The sequence below is a fragment of the Cynoglossus semilaevis genome, unplaced genomic scaffold, assembly GCF_000523025.1.
Source record: "Cynoglossus semilaevis isolate Cse_v1.0 unplaced genomic scaffold, Cse_v1.0 scaffold1699, whole genome shotgun sequence".
Taxonomy (NCBI): Eukaryota; Metazoa; Chordata; class Actinopteri; order Pleuronectiformes; family Cynoglossidae; genus Cynoglossus; species Cynoglossus semilaevis.
This window is the reverse complement of record NW_007585112.1, coordinates 192,867-219,132: the sequence shown is the minus strand read 5'-3', so window position 1 is coordinate 219,132 and position 26,266 is coordinate 192,867. Positions and strand designations below refer to the sequence as shown.

Sequence of the window (26,266 nt, the reverse complement as noted above, 5' to 3'; positions counted from 1 at the left end):
GTTTTTTTTCATATGTAGGTAAGCAGAGATAAGGCTGGGGATATGCAGTGTTAGTGTGCAACATCTATTTTGTTTTCCTTATCTTTTTCCTCTATAAAAGAGCATTGCTGTCATCATACCTGAGAATAAAATGACCTATGTATAATACATCACATAAAAATGAATGAATTTTTTTCTTATCTTTGTCTACAATTAAATGACTCCAAATGACTAGTTTTTGAGATTTTTCGAGGCAAATCTTCTGCATTATCAGTCCATCCATGTTTTGGAAATCGCCTAAGCTCTTTGAAATTAGTTCATGGAGCACTACATAACAAATCACGGATCGTGTTAGATATGAATATGCACATTCAGTAGTTTAGGAGTAATTTATTATGCAGTGCAGTATGTTTCACAGAAGCTGACACAATGTAGCCTGTACAATTGGTGAGTGAAATGTGCAACCAATTAATATAATTTCTTAAAATAAATGTACACCTCGTATGAGTTTTATTATACATAGCGCTACACCTAAGCTGGGTGGAAGGCTGGAAGGTGTTATTAACGACTTTGTCGCCGCCTGGCGGACATTATAGACATTGGCGCTGGTAACGAGGTAATGTTTTTCTGGCAGTACTGCGAGGTGGATAACGAACCATCCGACCCGACGTGCAGCTCCTACCCTTGACAAGCGACGGCGAATCAGGCTGAAACAACAGCAACTGTCATCTGAAGAACCCTCGGTTAAGCAGTTACAAAAGGGGAGAGTTTTTTTCGTTTTAATCTATCAGCGCTGGTTCATGTTGACGGTCTGCGGGATAGAGTTTGTCTGACGTCTCTTCGCTGTCCATGGATTAACCACAGGACCTGACTCCGAAACGCTGTCATATCAGCTACAGGGAAATTGAGGATCGGGCGCCTGCATCGTTTGTCAAGTTTTGAATTCATTTTTGGATCTTGTTTTCTGGTTTTAGGAGTCAGAGTCAACATTTAATTCGAAGAGAAACTGCTGGACACTTGTTGAAATAGCGAAAACACTTTGGCCAACCTTTGCTCTGAGCTCCGCTAATGTCAGAAGCGAGATTTAGCCAAGGAGGCTAACAACTTTCTCTGACACCAGCCACAAACCGCTTGGCACCTAATCCTTTCTGTTGCTCGTGTGTTGCATGTTGACCAAAGTCGAGTGTCCGCAACGCGTTTGTCCGCGGTATGGAGATATGACCGACTACAATTAAGCTGACTTAGCTCGCTGTCTGAGCTGCAACGTTATGTTTGTTAGCACTGACAGCTAACAGTGTCAACGCTACATTCAAACAAGTGGTTCACTGCAAGTGTGTTAATGTGAAAGTTGTTTCGTGCTTTTAACAACTTCTTTATAAGGCGCCATCACTCTAAGAAGTCAGTATTTATTTGGAAACACTTATTTGCATAACGTTAATGTACCTGGCCTTTAAGGTATAATGTGCGAAGTTATTTTTAATATTAAGAGCTGAATTGTTAGCTTAGCTAAGTTAGCCCATATCTGGACTTACTTGGTAACTCAGGTTCGGAGTGTAAGTGAAACTACTTCTAGTCTAACTTGTCAGTAATGTGCGCAGTGCTTTGAACCCTGATGGGTTCCATGAAGCCTTTATCAAGTGACTTAAAGGAATAAACTTTCAGCACTACCCCGCATTTTTAAAGAGTAACTAAGTAGCTGAAGTTGTTCAACTGCGGCCCGCACAATGTCCGGCTCCCCGGGCACAGGTGGCTCAAACCCCAGGAAGTTCAGTGAAAAGATTGCGCTTCACAACCAGAAGCAAGCAGAAGAAACCCGGGCCTTTGAGCAGCTGATGACAGACCTCACGGTTTCAAGGGTAAATACTTCCAGTTTTGTTCTAAGACTCTTGTTTCGGTGCTGTTTTCTTTTCCTTTCTCCTGAACTGTGGTTTTGATTGTCTCATCCCATCTGTTGACTGAGATTTTTTTTTGTGGCTCTCATCTATTTCTTCCATGCATTCATTCAGCACCACTGGACACTGTGCTGCAAATCCATTAAAGACAAATGTGGTTTACATTTGTTCTTCAGTGGTTGTCACGCATTTTTATTACAATATTACCATCAGAGAAACAGGAAATACAAAAGTGGCAAGTTGAAATTGGCACCACTCACCCAGACTTTCTCTAGGTGTTCTGTTCTGAACGTGTACAGCCCAAAGACTCATTGTTGTCTGTTCAGATGTGAACGTTTAGGTGTTGTACGTCATGATTTCAGACTGTTCCCACCAAGAGTGGGACCAAGTCGGGGATTCATCCTGAATGAATTTTAGATTTGTATTTACCACACTATTTCCAAGTATTTATTTACCCAACCCAAAAGAAAACATGTTCATTGTATTGCTTCTATATTATGGTCTTTCAAGAGAAGAACAATTTTGAGACATCATATTGACTCACGTGCATACTTTACAATTGAACTTCACTGCAGAAGTCTATATCAAGCTGGACTGTTGCCTTAGCCCTTTGATGTTAGAACAGAGGGGTTTTGACAGATGTCTGACAGATGTTACTTTATAGTTAGACACAGGACCAGCAAAACTACAGGAAGTTGTGATTAAAATGTTTCTTCCAGTTACTAATAAGCTACAGTAAGCAAGCCTAAGCAAGCATGGTAGTTGATCATTGTAGTCAGGTCTTAGATTTTAGCTTCAAACACTTTTCTCTCTCTCTTTCATTATTTTACCACATTGTTGGACATTTAAGTCATCCAGAGTAAACATTTTCCATGGTAGGAATAGCATTGTTGGCTATTAAAGCAATTTTCACAGTATTCTCTCTTTCACAGTATATCACTGGTTTACAATCCACTCTTTCTATATCAGCGGGAGTCCTGAGTGGCATTGCACAGAGGATATGGTTGTATGAGAGGACACAGACATGAGCTTTACTGTAACCTGCCAGTGACCTCTGTCAGACAGAAAAAAGCAGTGAGTGTGACTGAAGTTAGTCAGGAAACAGAACACATTGCCTGCAAACAGCTGGCCTGGAAGTAGCTGTTTTAGCATATACACTGCAGTAGACCAAAATGTTGGTCAGTGTGATGTCACTGAGGCTGGGAAGCCCTGAACTTGATACTGATGCACAATACAATAGAAGTATTTCTGGGCCTACAATTTACCTATAAGGCTATCACATCGTTAGGAAAATGATTAATGATGTTACATTGAGTCTTAATTTCTAATGACTTTAGCAAAACAGTATGGCCATGACTCCATCCAGGTTTTATCTGCTTTCTTCATTTGTCATAAGATTGGCATCTCCAGAATTACAGTGACTAAGGGGGAACAATGATGGTTATTAAGATGTGCATAGCATTTTTAACATTACCGCTGAGTGGTCATTTCTACATTTTCTTGATGTCTTTTATGAATCACCCCATTGATTCTTTAATTTGATTTTAAAGTTAAATGAAGCATCATATGAAATGTATAGTTTAGAGATGTGGTTTTCTATTTAGTTAAATATGTGGTAAAAACTACTTCCCTGAAAGGAATGCTTGACCCATACTATACCATTTCACAAAATAACATGCCAGACATTTATTTCAGTTTAAAATTCCTAATACACGTTTTAAGACTTTCTGCTTATCACAATTTTAATTAATGCCTGGAATATAATAAAAATATTTTATCAATTACTAATGCTCAAAAAATCATGTAACTATGAAACAAAGCAATTACTCGACTACCAAACAGTTAATTTTAATTTTATCTGCTTAATTTTCTACAACTGAATTATGAAAAAAATGCTTAGAACCAAAACTTGTCTGTATCCAGTTCTGATGAGTTTTGCTGTGCAGTCATTTATTACTTTACAATGAAACAGCAAAAACAAAGCAAGTTCATTTTAAAATAAGGGAATTTAAGGCCACCCATATTTCTATTTTAACTGAATATTGTAAGCATGTAACAGTATTTACAGTTTTGTATTCTCCTCCCTTGCATCTTTGGCAGGGCACACAGTGCTGTACTGAATTGATGCCATGCTATTTAGGTTTCCGACAAAGCTATGACCATCTGGCCTACACACCCCACTGGTGTAATGCAGGCCAGATTGACGTTTAGCATTTCAAAGTACAACAGAACTGAATGCACTAACCCATTTATGAAAATGCAGATTTCTGCTGTTCAAATCAATATCTTCAGGTAGTCATATATGCAATGAAATCAAAATACTTAAATCAAGATTTAACTCTTAAATTTCAGAATAAAAGCAAAAATAAATGAATAAAGAAACACACTATTTAACAGGCAGTAGAAGAAGCAATTGCCAATACATATACAATACAGTACATACGTATAGTTTCTCCTGTATTTAACACGTAAACAACAGCAGTAAGCACAGACATGAGCATGGGAATTCTGGTGGCCACTCAATGCACCATTTCTCTGCCCAGTCCAGGTTGTGAGCTCATCATCCTACCTCTAATAAAGGACTTAGAAGTCTTTATATGTGGCAGTTGATGTTCTTATCTGATGATTTGTCACATTCAGAAATACAGAACATTGTGGTTTGGTTTTAAATCGTACTGTTGTAAGCTGTGGTCTTTCCGTCATACCCACAGTGCCAACCTTCAAACCCCCACTGTTTAGGTAACAGTTTTCTAACCCACTGTTTCCCTGCAAGGCATGACTGTTTCTTAAACCTTTTATTACTTAAACATGGCTGTGAAAAAGATAACTGTAACCCTAAACTGGAATTATACAAAAACATCCTCCAATCTTATTGCATATTAAAAATGACATTCTACAGGGTTTTTTTTACAGAACAGTAAGAGATGGAGTGTTCTGTTGAGATGTACTAAGCTATGTCCCAGGGAATAGAATGGACCAGTTTTTCCACCATGATCGGTCCTAACTTGCGACCTGGCTGTCCAGTGCATGCATTGCTGGTTTTGCAGCTTATCATTATGCATATGCTTTCTTTTTCAGTGTGTGAGCCCATTCTCAGAAGCTGGAAGTAATACAGAGTTATCTTGAAAGTACATTACTGCAAGTGAAGAAAGCTTCAATAAATCAATATGAGCATTGTAGATCCACAACCAGTGCATGGTCTGTGGTCTGGGTTTACACTGAAAATCACTGGTCTGGTCCCAGATGGTAACTAATGGTCTTACTAAAAAGTTATGTGTCTGCTTTCTTTCCTTTTTGACCTACAGGTGCAGTTTCAAAAAGTCCAGCAGCTACGCTTGTCTCAGCCTCGGATGCCATATTATGGAGGTTCTCTGCCTAATGTCAATCAGATTAGCAACTCAAACACAGAGTTTCAGGTGAGATCTAATGATCAAAACTGTAAGCAACAACAAATAACATTATTTTTACTTAGATTTGATTAACTTAGATTAAACTTCTCAACTCAAAGAGTTGCTAACATGGGAGTGGGTTGCATTAGGCATCTGCACAACATTTAAATTCACGATGAAATGTTTCCTTTATATGTCCTTTATTTCACAGGTATAGAGCTGTTCAAATAAGTTGATTTTATTTAATAGATTGTGGCTTTTATTTAAGAAAAATATATCAGAATATCAAAAGACATGGTACTTTTCTTTCCAAGTCTGCAGCTGTTATTTTCATGTATTATTTTTTTAAAGGACTTTTTAAAGCCAAAAATGTTTAACTACACCGGCCATAGAAAAATACAACAAAATTGGACAGTGAATCTTAAGAATAGCAAATCTTAAAGATTCAGGGAAGATAAGGAGACGTGAATAATTCAGACATGTTTCTAAAGATCAGCGAGGAGTTCTCTGCACAGCTTTGAGCAATGTTTTGTTGTGTCAGTTAACAGTGGTTGCTCTGTAGCCCAGAGCCTGAATCTGTGTCAGCTCTCCAAGGAGGGAGCTGTGCTGAGACAAGTGGGTGTGAGTAAAAGTGTCCTTGTTAATGGAGAGAATGGCTCTTTGAGGTAAAGCAGTAATTGCAGTACTTTGCAAGGTCCAGAAATCAAACCCTGCGTGAACAAAAAAAAGAAAGTCAATCAACCTTTTCAAGGCTGTTCAAGGCTTGACTTGGCTGTTCAACCCAAGTTAGACCTTTTGGCTTTTTTGAAAATATTTGTTTATCTATAATCAAAGCGAATAAATCCTTTAGTTTTAATGTCACTGTCTGTGTCATCCAAATGTATAAAGTTTAAATTCTGTATACATTTAAAAATTTCATGTTGCCAAAATAATTCTGGCAGTGCTGGTGTTAATACTCCAGATGAAACCTTTTAAACAGCAGTGTTTATAGATAATGCAGCAGAAAAGAAAACAGTGCTTTGGAGTAAGGATAATGTCATGTCTGTATATTATTTCAGGGAACATACTATACTTACCGTCAAGCTTGATTTCATAATAGGATTGAACGATATCATCAGATCATAATAAACTACAAACTGATAATGTGTATTGCTCCCCAGAGTGGCTTCTCCTCTGGATTGGACTCTGTCAGAGGAACTCGCCACCATGGCCTGGTCGAAAGGGTTCACAGAGACCGCAATCGGATCAATTCGCCCCATCGTCGACCCGTTGACAAACACGGACGGCAAATATCCTTTCAACTTAGGAAATGCTGCTGAAAGCTTACTTACACACCCTTCCTTATAGCTACATACATAAATATGGTGGCATGTATTCACATATGAACACTATTGTAGAACATCTGAGCTAATATGAACAAATAAGGTTAGTTTTCATTCAGTATTTTTATTATATTTCTAGTCAAATCTAGTGACTTAACTAATGAGGTATTACATTTTCCATAAGTAAACAACTTTACACACAGGTTTCACTGCTGAAAGTAATTACATTTATAGTTATTTTCTAAACATGGTTTCTTGACTTGGATATTTAACATATATGTAGCAGTCATAATTGTGTCTGCATGTACACACCAAGTAACGAGGATAGCCTCGGGCTAACGGAAACACACATACTTCTTTGACCTGTAAACCAATCATATATCCTTTTGATTTGATAAAAAAAATAGAACAGTTTCAAGTTAGTGTGCACATTGATCAAATATTCATGTGATATGCTGTAGCAAACCTGTGGTAAAGGTTACTGTTGTTTTGTTTTGGGCAGGGAGCCATTGCACCCTAATTTAACTAGAGAAATACGAGTATGTAATTTCTCCAATATTAATTTAAGAAAGTTTTCACTTCAACTTTCTTAGAAATACAGCCTGTTACTACTGGATAATCTTACTGCAAGGCAAAACCACTGGATACTTCTCATGTGTCCCTTCAACCATTAATCTAAATATTACGATTTAACAATTTTAAAAAAATGATACAACCAATGGTTGGATTTAGACCCAACAATAATTAGTCTGGTTTACTTTAACTGCTAACCACACATGTCTCTCTGGATCTTGTCCTAAAAATGATCTAACTCACTATCTTGTGTGAGAATGGCTTGACACAAAGAAGAGGCAGATCAGATTCAATGTCACTCTAGTGCACTATTTGTGGTATATGTGACGGATTGCATTTCTGCTAAATATCATTATAAAAGTCCATTGTTAGATATGTTCTAGAAAAGCCACATTTTGTGTGGACAAATGAGAATCATTAGAAGAAACATGTAAAATCTGTAACATACATGATACAATCAGTTTATCTTGGTCAAGTATTGTGTTTTTCCCCATCAAATTAATAAGAAAAGTGAGGGAAATTGTGAAATTTCCTGGATAAATACATAACGTTATAGACCTAGAAAAAAATGATCCTCACATTCCTTTTTCAAATATTTTAAAACTAATGGTTATCTTGCCCGACTTGTTATAATTATTGTTGCAAACTCAGTTTTATTTTCTGCTTATAAAGGTTATTTATTAATAATAATAATAATAATAATACATTTTATTTATATATACATTTATTTATTAATGATATACTTTGAAAGTGTAGTGTACATGTGTGAGGATATTAAACAAGTCAATCGTCAAAATAGTTAAAGGAACTTGCAAATTAAAAGTGAAAATGTTGTTTGTGTCTTATATCTAACCAGGGTACTAAATTTCAAAAACAAAAATGTGGTTAGTGGCTGTGACTAGAGAAAGAGATGTCTTGTCTTTTTTTAGCCTTTTACTTTTGTCACTCTCACCTCTTTGTATGTTACGTAGGATTGGCTGATTCTTTATTCTTCTGTACACACCATTAGACAATATGAGTTAGGCACTTAGATTAGGTTTGCCACAGTTGATGGGTGTGTGGACCGAACATTTGAATAAGTCAGCCGACCTGTTCAACAGGATAGTTCACTCATTCTTTGCATATGAAAAAAGGTCGATCATGCTGTTCTTCCAACTTAGCTTGTAATGAAGCTAAAGAAATATGCGGATTACTGCAAATGAGAAAGGGCAGCGTTTGAGTTGTTGTGAATCTCCTCTCTGCTGCTCATATTTTTTTTAAAGGCTAAACAGATTTTCTGCACTACAGTGTTTGACCTTCTGCAGCACTTGAGCTGTTTGTTGAACGTTCAACATTTTCATTTCACCACCCAAAACAACTTCCTAGAGTGGAGCCTGTTTCCAAAGCCTACGAGCTGATCTGATCTGCAAGCACTAGAAAATGATTGTCAGCAAGACTAAACAACAGCCCACTGAAATCCTGCCCTTCCACAAACAATGACTTCAACTTGGTCTGTTTCGATATTCAATCGCATAACAAATATTTTGCCATTGCTTCATTGTACATTCAAAAAAATGTCCTTGCTCATTTAGAACGAGTTAGGTAAAAAAAAACCTTGGTAAAAAGGGTAACAATGTCCTTTTTATTTGCAACATATTAACAGAATTGTTCATTATTTCTTTAACAAAAGCATACATTGAAAGCTCCCCCTACGGAGCGGTTTACCTGTCCCCGCCTCCGGACAATAACTGGAGAAGGTGAGTGAAGCCTCTTTTTTTGTCTGTTGGTTGTATTTCTATTTAAATTAGAATATTAATATAATATTGTCTATATAAACATTTGTATTCTGTAAAAACATTTTTTTTAATTATAATTGTTAGAATGGGGTCATATTTGATCTTTTGACATGCTTTCTTTTAAAAGAATCAAGCATGTGGTGTTAACAGTGGAAAGGCTGCATCTTTTCTCAGAAGGTCATGACCACCTCCAGGTGTTCTGCCTTTGGGGGTTTTAATATTGTCACAGCACCACGGCCTTGTGTCTCTCCAGCTGAACCTGTAGGATCTCTTTCCATGTTCTTTTTGTTGCTACACAGAACAGACAGAATGACAGTAGTTCAGCGTTTCCATCAGTGTTTACACCAGAGTTATGGCCTTGTGATAAATAGCTCAGCCATGCTTCTCCCCCATCATTTTCCAGCACTCTACCTTCACACAAATGTTTAATAAACTGCCTTTTGGCCAGCTGCCAATTGCTGGGGTTCATTTTCTTCCACAACTCCAACACACAAAGACATTTGCCAGGCCTTGATTTAAGTGCTGTGTGACAGGTTGTAATACAGAAGTAAAATAGATCCACACCCTCGTGTCGTCATTGACCGAACAAAACAGGTTGACTAACATATGTCTGCACTAAAAGCATGACATGCGTATACTCAAAATGTGGGTGTGTTTTTTAGTGAGTGAGGATTGTGCTGCACGTAGCATGAAGGCTGCACCTCTGTGTGCTAAAATTGCGTATTTCAATATGGAAACCACTACTGGAGGCTCCTAAGTGTCATTAGCTTTAATTTTAGAAATTCAATTTTTTTGTTTGTGGAGGAAGAAGTAAACATGGATGTCCTTGTTTGAACAAATGCCCTGTCTGCAGAATGAACACCGACCTTTTACAGTAAAGCCTTATTTGAGAGTGTGGCTGATGATGCTCAGCATAAGGAAAAACGGTAAAATGAAAATTGTGCAGTAGGTCAGTTGTAACCATTTTGCCTCTAAATCTGCTGATGTGAATTGGAACATTACATTTTCCCTTTTTGACTTGAACTTTTTCTGCTATCCCAACTATATAGACATTTTATATGTGACTGGCATCAGCTCTGTCAAGTCCTTGCAGGCAAAGTTCAGCCTCTTGCTCCAACCTGCAGCAGACTGATGTCACAGTGTACTGTGGGAAATGAGCTTTCCTCACAGCAATTAATGAAACTAACTTTTTCACTTGTAGAAATGAATCTTGCACTTGTGGATTAGACTCAAAGTCTATGAGTGTAAAGCTTCATTAAAGCCACTCTCTCATCCACTGTCTGTCTTTTACTAACCTCACTGAACTTTTATTCTTATTTACTTTAGGTAATGGCTGGTGATAATGGTGTGGCTGACCATCACCTCAGAATTTTATCTTTATTGACTTTACCTAATGGCTGGTTCTGTAGTTCACTGATCACCTAGCTTAAAAATGTTATCAATAATTACTTATCTTTCTTCACTTTACAATATTTTATATTGAGGATTGTAAAATGTTATATTGATATTTGCTTGAAAAGTTATTTTTTAAGGATCAAACAAGTCAAAAATTACCATCTTTTAGAGAAACACTAGGTTTTGTTCCGTAGATCCTTCATGCAAAATTCCTTAAAAATTTGCCACTGGGTATTTGGCAGAATGTCAAGACTCATATTTTTAGTAGAGGTGTTTTTTTTTTTTTAAATGCAACATGGAAGGTAGCAAAAAATGACAAAGGCCTAGCTGGTTTTCTGGGAGAATTTTTATAATTATTTTAAAATGGCAGTTTTATATATCTGTTCATTTCACATGTAGCCACTTGCTATTTCAATGACCTTTGAGAGGATGACACAGCTTAATAAAACAGCAAAGTTGGTGCATGCTGACTGTTTTGAGAAACAGATCTGAACTTTTTCTCACAGTTTTCTCAGCCCTATTACTTTTCTTTTGTTAGCAAGTCCTCAAAAGGTAATCCCCTCAAAATGTTGAGAAACGTTTCAATATTGTGAAGTCAATTTTTATCATTTGTTGCTATGCAAGAATGTGCTCACACTAGGAATCTTTCTGTCTGGATATGTCTTGATTGGTCTGGACTTGCCTTAATGGCAGAAATATCCCATTGGGAAGACTTCAGAACTATTTGGCAAAATATCAAAAGCATTCCACAGAAAGACAGCAAATTTTAATGTCTACGGCAAAATATAACATATTTGTAATGAAAAGTAAATATAATCATTACAAAAGTATTACTAGTAGTGAGATACTTTCTTGTCGGATCAAAAAAAGATGATGAAACTCCAATTGCATTACGTAAACATGCAAATTAGTCAAAAGATTAGGACAAAATCAAAATGGACTGTCAAAATTAAGACTGCTATGTACAAAAATAGTTTTGTCATGGTATTTTAAGTTTTCAGAAGTAAGCCCTTGAAATAGAGTGCTTTGAATTTTAATCTTTAATCTAATCATTTTGACAGCCTCATTGAAACAATGATTTAGCCAATTAAAAATATTCATGAAAATCACCCTTTTCTGTGATGCAGTGTTATGGTTGGTTTATTCTTTTGTCCATTTCACCAATTTTTTATTTACTGCGCTGCTCTTGAAATCATTGTCACTACAAATTCATATTGTTCATGTTTGGTTGTATTTAAAAGACCTGCATTTTTTTATTAGCCTTTGATTTCACAGTCTGCTAACTGAATTTGTAACTTAATTAAAGGCACAACACAGTTGGAGGGAAAGTAAGAAATCAGAGTAGATAGAGCCTTGGAATTATAAATGGACTACTCTTCAGTAACCTAATGTTCTGGAGAATCCCATTTAAACTCAATATTTCTAAGAAAACTGTTGCTGATTATTTTTTTAGTCTGAACATTTATTCAAAGACACAGTTGATTACTCAAGTTTTTGTACATTCATTAAAAGTGTCAGAGGTTGTTGTTCTGCAGTGAAAGGGTTAGGATTTCAGGAGAGAGTGGGTAGCAAGTGTTTACAAGGCCAACTACATCTGCACTGCATTAACGCCAGTCGGCTCTGGAGAAGAGCCACGGTGCTTCTTAACTGTTTCAGTGCTTTAACGGCCACCGCAGTGATTATCTATATGCTAGTCTCCCACTTTTATACTGATAGCCATTTTATCTGCTCTGTGATCAGCAGCCGGGACAACAGCTCTTATCTTCCCTCCCTATTTAGTCAGGCTGTTTTTTTTATCTGTCTTTGGAGAGAAAAAGTGGTAATTTCCCAGTGTTGACCATCTGTATCCTGTAGTGAGTTGGGCCATGATTTTTTGATATCGACCATCTGTCCTCCAGAGTTGACTCAAACTACATGGAGTGCTGCTTGGAAATTTATAATGTCAATGAATACTACCTTATGACTGTGCCTGGGAAGATAAACACTTAGAGGGACGAAGAGTTCTGGTTTTGTAGAAGGCAGTAGACTTAAGAAATGCTCAGGATGTGTCTTTTTGGAAATCATCTGCTCCAGGGTCACAGACCAAATGTCGTCCCACGCTCCCCTTCTCCTCTGTTCACCAGTCTTGGGTGTGCTATTTCTGTACTAGTTTCAAATGGGGTAAAATCTCAGACCAGGTCTTGGGTGTGCTATTTCTGTACTAGTCTCAAATGGGATAAAATCTCAGACCATCTCTTGAGATTTCTGTGCAGAAGGTCCCTCTATGATAAAAAAAATTGTATGGTGCCTATCACATGGGTGGTTTTAGCTGCTGTCAAATAAACAGTCCTTCTGGGGAAAAATACAAAATTACCTTGTTTTTTTTCACATCAAATATTTCACATCAAACATTACATGAAACTATTTTGATATAAAAAAAAGTATATTTTTAAAATTATCTTTATTTCAGTGTTGAGTTCAGTGTTGGTTAAAACTTTGCCGAGCAATTATGTGTAAAGACAAAAACAAATTCAATATCCTGGTTTTCACCCACACAATCTTTGCTGGAGGGTACTTGTACTATAGTCCCGCGCTAGTCAACAAAACTGTTTAAATATTAGTTTCATTTTACATGAAATTTGTCATGTTCTTTTCAGAAATAGTCGTTCTACACTTTTTACAGTGTCTATTTTTTGCTTGCAATTAAAGTAAAAGGATCCATGCATACACTATATCTGTCCCACTGGACATGGTCAGAATTCCCCTTGCTTCATTTTACTACAGAACAATGTTGTGACTGATTGGATCTCCTTTAATATGTTCCTCCTTCGAGCAAACAAATGTTACTCAGATTGGCTCCTGCTCTTTCTTCAGTTTTCATTAGTTGACTAATGATTTCACTGTACGTCTAAAAAGCAATCATTATCTCCCTTTGTGCAAGAAAAGAGGTTTGACCTATTAGGTAACAAAATAATCTGATTTCTTTGTTACAAAGGGAAGGTACTGTAAATGGTACTTATACTGTACATCATGTGATGCTATAGTTACTATCAAAGAGACTTTCTTGAGGGTAGTCTCGTCTTATATTCTTACATTTGTGTTTTTAAAAGCCCTTTTTATTTTTTGAAGAATCCACTTACATCCCACTCCAATGCTTCAGGCTTTGACAATGACTCTTCACATCAAGTTGTTATTGTTGTTCTACTGCCGATTCCCAGGCGACCTGGTTATATTTCACAACATCTCTCCACCTCTCATAGATATTGGAGAACTGATTATTTTCACCTACAGGGTTAAAACATCGCCTTAGTTGTTTATCTGTTTTCCAATGTCTTGGTTTTGACCAAATATTTATATCCCTTTACCTACTGTTTCTCTGGGTCTTTTCGTTGAATACCAAATTCAGGACTGAAATTCTTTCTCCTTCCAAAAGTTTAGGACAGGAACCAGGGGTTACCACCAAGCAAATTTACTTTTTTGTGCTTTTCCTATATCTCTTTCAAGGGAACAGCTGCCATGGACTGAGGAAAAACGGCCGGGGTTTAGATTATTATCCCAACTCAACAGGTGACCCTTGACCCCTCTCACTAACCCGTCTCTCTTTTTTTTCTCCTTTTGGTCTATCTTTAATGATTCATCTCCTGTCAAACAGGCCATTCACTCTTTTTTTCCTCAGCCTGTGGACACATAACATCCTAGTTTTAACCCTTTGTAGACCTCTGCTGAATTCATAACATCTTCAGATCTTCCTTGTCATCTGAAGAGCTGAGATGGAAGGCAACAAAGACTGTCATTCTTCTAATTTCCTTTTCACCTACGTGTGTCTGAAGTAATACTTTCTTTCTTTACTAACCTAGTTGAGTTTTAGCACCTTTGTAATAAGTTAGAACTGCTTGCATTTCTAAATCTTCCCATTGTTATTTTTTTAATTCTGAACTAGAACTTATTTTTTTCCTGATGTAAATACAGTGCAGTTGCCTTTTCTGCTTTGTTCATTCTGCTTTGCACTTTGCATAACTGATGGGAGAAAACAGTGTAACAGTGAGTTGTGCTCAAGAAATAAATTGCCCTTAATTAGTTTTCGTGAGTGAGAAAAATTAAAGTGTGCTCATTGGCTGGTTTTATCAAATTTTTACTCTCTACCTTTGCTTTAGCACCATGTTTCTATGAATGTGAAGATTAAAATGGAATAACTGTCATATTATTCACTGCCTCACTCTAATCTGCTATATTTTGTAATCTCTTAAGTAGAAAAACATTTGCGCACATATAAATAGACATTTTGGAGTGAAAGGTGTTTTTCAATAATAGAGATTAAATTAGTTAAGTCATGAAAATAAACTGAATATCAAGAAGCCAAGTTGACTCTTCAGCAGTTCTAAGACACTTGTTTCTAGAGTATGCTCTTTGTTTGGGTGCTGAGTCAATCTGCATTTACACTGATGAGCCCCTTATTTGGTAAATGTTTTTCTCTCTGAGCTCATAGTGAGCCTAACAGCCTGTGTGCCGTGTCAGAGCAGGAAGAAGATTGACCTGGCTAACCTTCTGGGTCACAAGTACCATCTGCCTCTATCCAAGGTGCTACAGGAACACTTTGCATAATTTTTCTCTGCCTCCTACACAGAACCAACTCCGACTCTGCTCTCCATACAAGCGTCATGAACCCAAACCCTCAGGACCCCTTTGGCATGAACCAGCAGATGGGTCGGGGTCCCCCTGAGCGTAATGGTGAGTAAAACACCCACACAAACAATAAATGCTGACAAGCAAAAGATTTAGTGTCTTAAGAGTAAACTTAATTTAATGTAATCCAATGACAAATGATTTTATTTAGTTAGTTCTAACAGTAGGAAACTCTTAACAGTAAGCAGAAAATGTTTGTTTAGAAGACCTACCGTACTTGTTTTGGGCTTTGATTGAGTCTGATAGTCCATTAGCAAATGTAACACAGATCTATACTGAAGATCCATTTTCTGCTCAAATGATTTCCTAACTGCCTATGATATACAAACTCATTGACCTGCGTTTAAATTATACCTAATGTCACTGTCTCCTTTTCTAAAGTCATGACAAACGTTGCATCCTTCAACCGTCCCATTTACTTCCCCATGTTTCAAACTTTTAGTGAAATCCCTCTGAAAGAAACTGTATACCACCTAAAGTTACAGGCAGTAGTGCCAGCTGCTCGGGCGCTGACTCCATTTCATGCGACTTTATGATGTTTGTGTTTCTCTCCCCAGTCATTTATTAACAGAGAATACAGTCCAATCAGCCAGCTGCGTGACAGACCCATTAAGTCACTCAGCTCCATTACACAGTGACAATTTGGCATACAGTGATGATGGTCTCAAAGAAAAAAAAAACATTCATTTGTATTCGTTGACATTGCGTTCACTTAATTTTCATCCAAATGAGCAGATTTTGACTGCTTGTCACAAACAAGTTCTCCTCCACTGTTTAACTACTCTGTGTTTAGTCGGCAAGCTTAAACAGGATATTGCTCCAAGATCTGGACCAAGTATGAGTTTCATGTACAAACAGAATAAAAAGAAAACAGTACAGCATGTTTTCTGCTCAGCTTTAAATGGTTCATCTTAGTCTCAGTTCTGTGTGTGTTTGCTACATACAATAATAGCTAAAATCTTTTATGTAGATCATTGCAGAAAAGGTGCAACATTGGCATATATGAAGAAACTTTAAACCATATTCTGTAAGCCAAGAGTTATAAAATTAGAGCATGGTACTTTAATTATTCTGCTGTCTGTGCAGTACTACAGTATAAACTCTACATCTGTGTATGCTTGGTCATGTTGGGGCCTCTTTAACACCTCACTGCTGTCAGACAAAATTGCACAGTGCTGCAAAGCCCTAGGGCCTCTGTGGATCGTTGGAGTCATTGCTGACTCTCAGGCTTAAATTATTAAAGAAACATTGAATGTGGAATTACAGCAGTAACTCACACTGTCAGATCAGATGAGTCCAGCTCTGGTCTTTTCATGTTATTTCTTAACTCCCAAGATTTGTGCAGCTGTAAAGTCTTTTATTGCTCAACAGTAGGACGGTGGCATTTTCTAAGTCCTGAGCTTTCACTCAATACAGTCCTTTGAGTGAATTAAAAGAAATAATTCTACCAGTACAATTAGTCTGTTATCTTTTTATCAGCTGTAAATGTATTTATTTTTCTTCATTTTTCCAGTTGCACTTTTGTAAGCAACAGGATACCTTTGCAAATGATGCAGGATGTTGTCTGGCCTTATTGCCTTTAAGGCGTACCAAAATAAAATGAGTCTTTCTAAAAGGATACACTTCAGAGAGTTTGAGGACATGGAAAGAGAAGGAATTGGTGGGCAGTGGATCAAAGGCCTCTGTAAGAGAAGCTGTGTTCAAGTCTGAGTGACGAAGAAACTTGAGGAAGATCAAGAGAAACAAAAAAAATACCCTAATTGGCAACAGAAAGCAGGGAACGCATGGTGTTGCTTAATAGTAGAATTAGACACGAAAAAGGAAAGTTAAAAAGAAAAGAAAACAAAGCGTGTGTAATAATGTTCTACATTGGGGAAGAAAAGAATGAGTCTCTTTGTGCTGCGTGGAAAACAATGGTCTTCTTTTTAGGCCTCATCGGTCTGTCGTTTCCCTTTCTCTGTCCAACCATGTTACTAATAACATGATGCCAGATGCCCAGCTGCTGTGTTTATTGAACTAAACAGTAATTGTAATGTATATGCTGTGCTGGTCATAGGGCTGGTAATTGTCCTAGACATACTGCAATGGTTCAAACAGCTGGTGGAAACTGAATGTCTAGTAGTGTTTTTCTACAAATGTTTTCAATTTGTTTGTCTATCTTCTCTGTGTTTATGGTCTTGTTTGCTTGAAGGTTGGCATTCAGTTGGTGCAAATGAAGCAGAAGTGGACGGCTCTGGAGACAGTGAGTTACAAGGTTTTTGTTCTAGTCATCAAAATAGAAAATAGTTTTTTTTAATAGATGTTAAATTAAAACATGGTCTTTTTTCTGCAGTCTTCTCGTTTCCTGCCCTGAATAATGAGGAGGGTTTAATCGGGGTCACTAAGCCACTTCCTAAGCAACTGTGGGAGGCCAAGAAGGTAAGACTGCTGTACTCTTGTACACAAAAGATATTAAATCAAAGATGTAAAATGATCAGTTCCAACACCATAGCATTGAATATTAAGTACGTGGTTGAAACATTCAAGTAATGTTGAACCTACGTGTTTAACTAAATGAAGGTATAATATTAGATTGGATAAGATTGCACACTGGGTAAATTGACCAGGAAGATACTGTCAGAAATGGTTCAGTACCAACACATCCATTCACTTTCAGCTCTTAAAACAGTACACATAAAAGTCTATATGCATCACTGTTTATAATAGTTGGAGAGAGTTCATTAATTATTTATTGGATAACATTTCATTGTAAAATGTAATTAATGTAATTACAGTGTGTGTGTGTGTATATATATATATTTATATATGTATATAAGTTAGTGTGAACTCTAATCCCTATATATATCCCTATATATATATATATATATATATATATTAAGATATATATATATATATATATATATAGGGATATATATAGGGATTAGAGTTCACACTAACTTGATTCTGTCATAACTCCTTTAGGTCCAGTCTCTGACATCAAGGCCTAAATCCTGTGAAGTGCCTGGAATCAAGTACGTCTAATGTCTCTAAAAAGAGAAGTACCAGTATTTAATTATCTTTAGATGACCTTTTGTTCTGGTACGAGTAGAGTTGTTTTTGTTTTTGTTTTTTTGGGCAAAATTAAATAAAAAAATAAACATGCAATCATCAAATTGCCATTTTGTGAACAGTCTAAACCAAATAATTGAGCACGCATGTGATGTCATGTGCAAATAATCTAATCTTTACACATGCAGACTAAGTATTCCAATGAATTGGACTATTAGGAGGCTGTTTCTACAAGAAGCAGTTCAGGATTCCCATCCCTAGTCAACAGAGCAGCAATAACCCAGAAATAACAAAAACACATGTTCTTTGTTTGTCATGTTTGTCTTTCCTTTTTCTTACACAAGTAGTCTTTTAATAGTTGGAGGAACAGTTCATTTTAATCACATTCTATCAAATTTGTTACTACAAGTTTGCTGAGGTGATTTTTCACAGGCGTGTCATGCCAAAGATGCAAAGATAACAGTTTAATCCAACTCACTCGACTTTTACTTTTTTTTCATTTATTTTACTGATATAGAATAACATAACTGAATATTAATATTTTGGCTCCGGCCTTCTCAGCAGCATCAGGGACCTCTTACACAATCTTGTGATGTGATGTGATATTTCTCTCTGTGAGGGTTTGTTGTGCCAGGTTAACTGTGTGTGTTTGTGCGCTTGCATGTGTGTTTGGACAGACAACAATGAGTCACAGTTGCTCCCAACATTCTGTTAATGAAGCATATGAGCATAAATGAAAATTTGAGTAATTTGAGTAAGCGTCAAAACAAATAGGCCTGAAAAATGTATTCGTATTTAAGAAACCATGTCAGCTCTAAATGACAATGACTGTTTATTTAAATACATTAAAATAGGCATGATCTACAATACTCGTGTTCACCTCACAAATGAAACCCATTTTCTTCTGCTGTCTTCTGTGCAGTATATTCCCGTCTCCAGAGCAGAATCCCACACTTTCTCACTACCAAGGAACGTTAAACACTGGTGGCTCGCTGCCTGACCTCAGCAACCTGCAGTTTACTTCCCCTCTTTCTACTCCACTGGACCCTGAGGACAATGGAGGATACCCCAACCTCAGTGGAGGCAACAGCACCGGAAACCTGCCCGCTGCTATGATGCATCTGGGCATTGGGAGCTCACAGGGTGGGTGATGCTCTGATTTAAAATTCTTCATTCTCCTAGTTCCAGATTGAATCACTCTTTGGTATACACTAAAATGAAACAGAAACAATTTAGGAGCAGAGATAGCGTTCTGTACACAAGCCCACACACAAATAAGAAGGAAAAGAGTTTCTTCTGAGATTATTATTCAATAATGACGTTTTATTCACACGGGTCTTCAACCAAGGCTCTAAATTACTCACATTAGTTTGTATAATGAAAAAAAAAATAGATTACATACTTTACCCGAACCATACTACCTCTGCTATGTGTGCAATTATTGGATGAATGTGTCTTTCAGAAGATTGCTAAAGAATGAATGGAGGAAATGAAAACTCCAGCTTCTAATTCTGTTTGACAAATGTCAACAGAACAATCCGTAGACAAAAAAGATAATTTTGCGGTGTTGTTTTACTGGGAATTGCTGAAATGCAATTTGTTACAATGAAGGAAGGTCTTGATGATTCAGTTTCACAGGAATTTTTGGACTGTACTTTGCTCCTTTCTTTGTGGAAAAGGTTTGGGGAGGAACCTCCTCTTTTACAGCATTACTGCACTTCCTTTTACAAAGCATGAACAGAAGAGTCATGGTGGGCAAGAATTTTGACTAGACAAAAGGGAGACTTGACCTTTGACACTCTATAAAAGTAGCTGTTAATCAGATTGACTGTTTAATGTTTACAATTTAAGAACTCATTTTTGAATTAATTACCAAGTCAAAATCTGACACTTGTCCTTATTTGATTTGACTTGTACCACCCAACAAAGCTGCAGTGGTATTACTGTAATTAATGGAAATATGCTATGATGTTTTCGGAAAAGCATTCTGTTTGCATTTCAATTTAATTTTTCTATTAAGTTTCAAATGCAGTATTACTTGTAGCTGTTTGATGTTACTTGGTAAATTGCTGGAAGTTGCAGCACCTAAAATTCAATTTTGTGACCTGTTGACCTGATTGGTTTAAAATGCAAAGATTGACTCCAGTCGAACCCTTGCGATTGGATTAAGAACATCCTTAGTGTATAAATATATAAACACTTAATATACTTATACATTCTAACATGCTGTCCTAAGTTATAAAAGAAAATTGGATCATTACTTTTATGTAAACTGTTACACCCTGTTATTGTTGAAAGACTTATCCACGTCAGTGTGAGTCATGTTCATGATTCACATGGTTGTTTAATACACTGGACATTTGATTCAGTGTAAAGTTTTAGAGCCGTGTTCCAGCACATTTTGCAGGTTCCAGGTTCCCTCCTCTGCCAGCTGAGGGACCATAACATTCTTCACGTCTGATTGAATACTTTCTCTGTGTCCAGCTGCCTGATGTGCTCACACCCACCATTGCTCCCGCTCAGTCTTTCCTCTCTGTTGTCTGTGAGTAGGATTTGTGGTTGGGCTCTCATGTCGAACACAGAGCAGCTTGGCGAGCAGTGACAGAGGAACTCTGACCCCATTTTGGCTCACGATAAGCAGTTCCTCAGTCTTTTCATTTTCTTCTCCTCAGCTCTCCATCTCTCTTTTCCTTCTGTCAAACAATAAAGTCCAGTGTTTGTGGTTAAAAACTGGAGTCTGTGCTGGAAAATAGAATTCATAACTGCATTATAACGTCCACGTGTTCATCAAGTATTTGGATCTATTCCCATTTTTATCTCATGGCTGTGGTCTTCCATGCTCTGTTGCTTTTAAAATGTGTTAATCCATCTGCCTGCATATTTGTCATCCCTGTCCTGCAGGACTCTCATCTTCTCTCAGCAATCCTTCAATTCAAGCATCTCTCAACAACTGCCAGCTGCAGTCATCACTCAGTAATCTTTCTATCAACTCATCTCTTCGTCTCTCCGGCAACTCTCCCCGGCGACGACCGGCTCCCATCAGCCCCCTCACTCTGTCTCCAGGCTCCGAGCAGCGCAGGGGTCTGGCAAAACAGCTGTCCCCTACAATGTCCCCATCATTGTCCCCCATCACACAGGTACTGTCACAATTTTATAATGTCCAGGATTATGTTAGATGCAGAGAGGGCATTTTTAATGCACCCATACTGTCAAAATGCAACGTGTCATGTTACTGATGACATCATAAATGTTTTTTTGCAGTGAGCTTAGCTGGTACAAACAGATCTATGGTATAAGGTTCTCCAACTCTACTTGTCTTTACTGACTCCTGACTCCTTTGTTTTCCCTTTCCTCCTCAGGGTGTTGCCTTGGATACCAGCAACATGCCAAGGGAGCCGCCTCCACCATATCCGCTTTACCAACAATCCCAGCATGGATTGGACCAAGGTCGACAATGCCAGCAGCAGCAGCAACAGACACAACAGCAGCAACAGTCTCGTCAGCCCATTTCCCCCCTTCAGGGCATCCCACTGGATTTTAATACGGGCCAGGTTGGTACTCCAAGGGCTGCATTTGATTGGGTATGTTTGCAAACAGAGAGCTGCACACAAAAACACACACAAACAAGGCAGTGTTTATGGAGTCACAAGGAACTGGTTTGGGAGATTAGTTTTGGCATTTTAAATCTGTTTACAAACATTTATTAAAATAGTACTTTTTTTTTTTTTAGCTTTTAATCTTCGTTGTTCCAACCACACGTCAAAATCATGTGTGTTTTGATGATCATTATAGACATCGTGAACATGTAGAACTTAAGCATAAACACAGTTCTCAGTTTTAGAGTACTTTTTTTTTTACTCTTTAGGGATAAAACTAGAGCAGTAGCAACTGATGCAAACCATTGAATGATTTGAATTTAAGATTTGTGTTTTATATACATACTCCCTTTCTTTTTTTGTCATCTCTGACAGCCCAACAACATGGCAGCACTCTTTAATGACCCCTTCATGGAAACTCAGTTCACTAATCGCCAGAACAAGACTCTTCTCAATCAGGTATTTGTACAGTACACACAGTGACACAATGCTGCGGAAGTATTATTATTCATAAATACATATGAGAGAGATGGCGTGTCTTCTGGTGTTTCGTTAATTAACAGAACAAGTCTTATAGGTAGTCTTGCTTCTGCAGTCCTCCAGTCATTCATTAGTTAAGATCACACATTAAACAATATGATCTGATTTCTCTTGCTGTTCATCACTGAGTCGTGTAGCAGCTGCTCGTGTCAACAGTAGCTAAATCTGCCTAAGCACAAAAATGTGTTAGGACAATCATATGTTAAGCCTTTTTGTCTGCGAGGTCGTTACAGTGGGTTTTCGATGTCATTGTAATGGGAAAGTCCTACTCACTGGTTTTTGCCATTTTTTCATCACCATCTGTCGTCCAGTTGGACCAGTTCAGTCTGTTGGAAAACACAATGAGCTCCACAGCAGGAGGTTCTTGCTTCGACCCGTCCTCCTCCGCGCTCTACTACTCCCAGGCTGCTCTGGCAGGACTGGGCGGCAGCCACGGAAGTCTGCAGGACCCAATGCACATGAGGTCCAACATGCTGTACTCCAACTGCAGCGGCATGCTTCCAAACATCATTCTCACTGGTGAGTACAGCGGGTTGGGCTGTCTGCTGCAGAACATACAGAGTTTAGTTGATGATTTGCCAGCACAAAATATGCATTTGGTTTTTTGATAGGAAAGTTTTAATTTATTTTCTTTCAACAAGGGCAAAAAGCCATTCATTGTGTTGCAATTTCACAAAACGAGTTGAACAAGGTTAAAATGTTCTTAACGTGAAGTCAGTGTTTGTGGAGTCAGTTCTGTTTTTTTTGTTCAACCTTATAGTGATTTATTTACTTACTATTAAAAATAGGATGGTTCAGATCAGTTTACTTTTAAGGGCAGGAAGACTATTAAATACAGGCAGCATGTGTGGTTCCCTCACTGGAGTGTCCACCATTATTTTCATTATCTGTTCTGGCTGCTTTTTTCCCAGATGACTCCAATCCCAGTCTGTCAAAGGATATAAGCAGCGCACTCTCCATGGTGCCTGAATGTTTCGACCCAGAGGGAGGCTTCCCACTGGAGGATGAGCTGCGCATCGAGCCCCTCAGCCTGGATGGTCTGAGCATGCTCAGTGATCCAGACATGGTGCTACCAGACCCATCTGTGGAGGACACGTTTCGCAATGACAGACTCTGAATGTGAAGAGATTCACAGTTTTATGAAATAAAGGACACACAAACATGTACACACAAACACGGAGTTGCCAACCTGAATATGCATGCGTACAATACTGTATGTGTTGGGACACAATGCATACACACACTGCCACTAAGATTAAGAATGTGAAAGATGTGAACACGGTGTCCACACTCAAGCGTACTTTTTGAGGAAATGTACGGACGAACGCCTTTTACATCTGCGTCACACAAAGCAAGTCTCACTGGAGCTCCAGCTTCTTTTAACAAAAATGCTGTGGAGGCATTTAAACCAGCTCTGGGAGCAGAAGCCTGTCTGCACCCCAACCAAAAAAAGACCATGTTTGGTGCAAACATGAGAGAGGATATATGGACGAGCTCCTCCGGGTTTATCTCACCAACAGTTCAAACCCTCCGCCCGAGTCCCTGACATGGCAACCTCATCGTCATGGTTACACCATAGCAACCTCTCTGCAGAGCTGAAGAGCAGCAGAAATGCCAATATAGTTAACTTTTTCTCCGATACTTCAGCAGATGGGATCTCAGATAAGGCTCTGAGGCAGGGAATGACGTGTGGAAATGTAAAAATACAAAATGAAACGAAAACATCTGGCAGCTTTGAGTATCTTCAGGTGAAATAAAAACCAGCCGTGGCCCGGCCATATCAATCTGTCAGCAGTCGTGGAGATTCAAGCCATTGGACTCTGTTCTTTCTGAAATCTATTTGTATCATTTGAAAATGTTTGCTACAAAGATGAAAGACTGATGAGAATGTATTTTGAAACCCAGACACAGAAGAGCAAAGTGTTTACAAAGATGAGATCTAACAAGTACAATTTTACTCTAATATACATTTTAGTTCAAAGTGTGAGAGGCGAGAGTTAAAATTCTAAGATGCAGTAAATGAATTTATATTTTTGTGTAAGCTCCTGCTTATTTTGTCGCCGCTTTGTCAAAGCATGTTTTCCTTTAGCAGAACATTGACAGGACTGGGACATAAATTCCACTATAAAAAAAACCCCAAAAATATTTTTGTTACTTCTGTGTACATTCAGTGTATTTGTATTATTTGACATGTTTTGTACTGATGTTTCTGGTCCTTTCTTAAATATTGTCTTGAATAAGGGCATGTGTTTTTGTTAATGAAATGTCAGCAATTGTTTTTTTGTCTTTGTCTTACAAAGAAAAAAGCAGCCTCCCCGCTCTTACCCTTTACTGTGTCCAAACAGACAGTGAGCAGACTGGATCACGTGGACATGGACATCATGTAACGTTGCACTTAATCTCTGTTTGCACTTTTTCCTATAGGTTTGTATTTTCTAAGCTAATATATTTACAGGTAATGAATTTGATACCTGACAACCCAAAGAGATTAAAGGAAGCCATTCATGATCAGAGCAATTACACTTTTTTATTTATAAAAAACCAAACCACCAGCAGCAGGTGTGTAGTTGTGAGGTAATTTGATGTTGTGGTTTTACAGTTTCTGTTAAAGCCGACAGTTACAGTCGGTTATGTAACCAGCTCAGACTTTTAGGGCGTTGAGTGCCCCCTAGTGTCTGTTTCTATTATGTTTTGCAATCGCTTATTTAAAAAAATGCTATGCAACTTTTTCCTTTCTAAATGAGTTCAACCTGTGGAGCAGGTGTATCTAAGCAGCATGCAGTGTCACATGACATCAGGTTCAATCTTGCTTAGTCAGGATTAAATTAGCCAGAATCCCAATTTTACATGTGTCCAGTGTCCACAGATGTGTAGCTGCTCAGTCAGTCAGAGGGAAAGCTGCATCCATCCCATCTACACCCTTACAGGGTGAGGGTGAATCCAGCACTGTCCTGTTTTAACCTTTTACCCCAGACTTTCAGTCTATTGGTGTCGCTGATGCACTGAGCATCATTATGTCGGGTTAAAAAAAGAAGGGGAAATGTGGATAGTTTTATGATTTTTGTTTTACTTACATCTGAGAGATCTTTATAAATCTGAACTCTTGCTAACACTGTCAGTCAGTGGGGGTGGGTGGAGTCAGCTTTCAGTTTAAAGCTCTGTTGTTTATATTATAATACATTTTGTGTTTGTTTTCCTCTCTCCTGCAGTTTTAACCTCTGCCCTCTGCTGCCTTACTTTGTCGTATTGTGACGTATACCTGTATACTTCTGCCGTAACATGTACCAACCTGTAGCTTTAGGTTTGTTAAGTTCTAACAGCCTGTGGTTGTTGGGTTTTTTTGTTTGTTTTTGTTTTGTTTTTTTGTTTGGGGCAAAGATCTATTAGATATTTTTGTTTGTTTTTATCTTACTTTTTTTAGTTGCATACTGAAATGTACAGATGCGTTATTTAAAGAATGATTTTGTTCTTTAGTGTTACTACTTTATGGTTTTGTAATTTTTTTCGAATCAAACTTTCATAGTTTGTATCCAATGTCATAGTACTTATCCTCCGGATTTAATATAAACAATAAAACTATTTACTGTGTCAACTTCAGAACTTTTGTCATTAAAGTTTTGTCCTTAACTTGAAGGCCTGACATGGCCGAGAATGCAGTTACTGGTTCTGCCAGGAGATGGCGTTAGTACAACGTCTGTTAAGCACCAATACAGACCTAACCTAATTGTTTATTCTCCCAAATACGGTATAGTAAAAACAATCGTATAGTAATGTACATTACATTTTAATTTTACATTGTTTACCGGAATTAAATTTAAACAAGGAAAGGTCACTACTTTATTGTGTCTCTGATGAAGGACATTTTTTTATAATGACAATATAGAAATAGTAGACCAGCATTGCAAATGACATGTATTGTTTGTTGTATAAATATAAAAAATATGTTAACATTAAGATAAAAAAGATCTCGACCTAAATTCATATTCTACGAGCCCCTAAAGGGACATTAGGGGTCGGGGTCCTAGGTGAGTGTGCAGTAAGTACATTTGCGAATGAAGATGAGTTTTAACTGCATTTTGGGCCTGAAAACATCCA

General features: G+C 37.7%; 1 protein-coding gene across 3 annotated transcripts; it reads left to right on the top strand.

Annotated features, from left to right (window-relative positions):
• Positions 1-567: 567 nt before the first annotated feature.
• On the top strand, positions 568-25,768 carry crtc3 (CREB regulated transcription coactivator 3). 3 transcript variants are annotated; one of them, XM_008337104.3, is made up of 15 exons: positions 569-1,835; positions 5,177-5,287; positions 6,421-6,549; positions 8,830-8,891; positions 13,809-13,871; positions 14,929-15,032; positions 17,179-17,229; positions 17,320-17,405; positions 17,949-17,998; positions 18,958-19,178; positions 20,937-21,172; positions 21,395-21,586; positions 22,007-22,090; positions 22,483-22,690; positions 23,083-25,768. In XM_008337104.3, exons 1-15 carry the CDS (start codon positions 1,704-1,706, stop codon positions 23,286-23,288), a joined length of 1,935 nt encoding a protein of 644 aa, XP_008335326.1. In that variant the 5' UTR covers positions 569-1,703; the 3' UTR covers positions 23,289-25,768. The 3 variants fall into 3 exon arrangements, with proteins under 3 accessions (XP_008335327.1, XP_008335326.1, XP_008335325.1); XM_008337103.3 differs by having other exon boundaries at positions 21,395-21,616; XM_008337105.3 differs by lacking the exon at positions 13,809-13,871 and having other exon boundaries at positions 568-1,835; positions 21,395-21,616.
• The last annotated feature ends 498 nt before the right edge of the window (positions 25,769-26,266 follow it).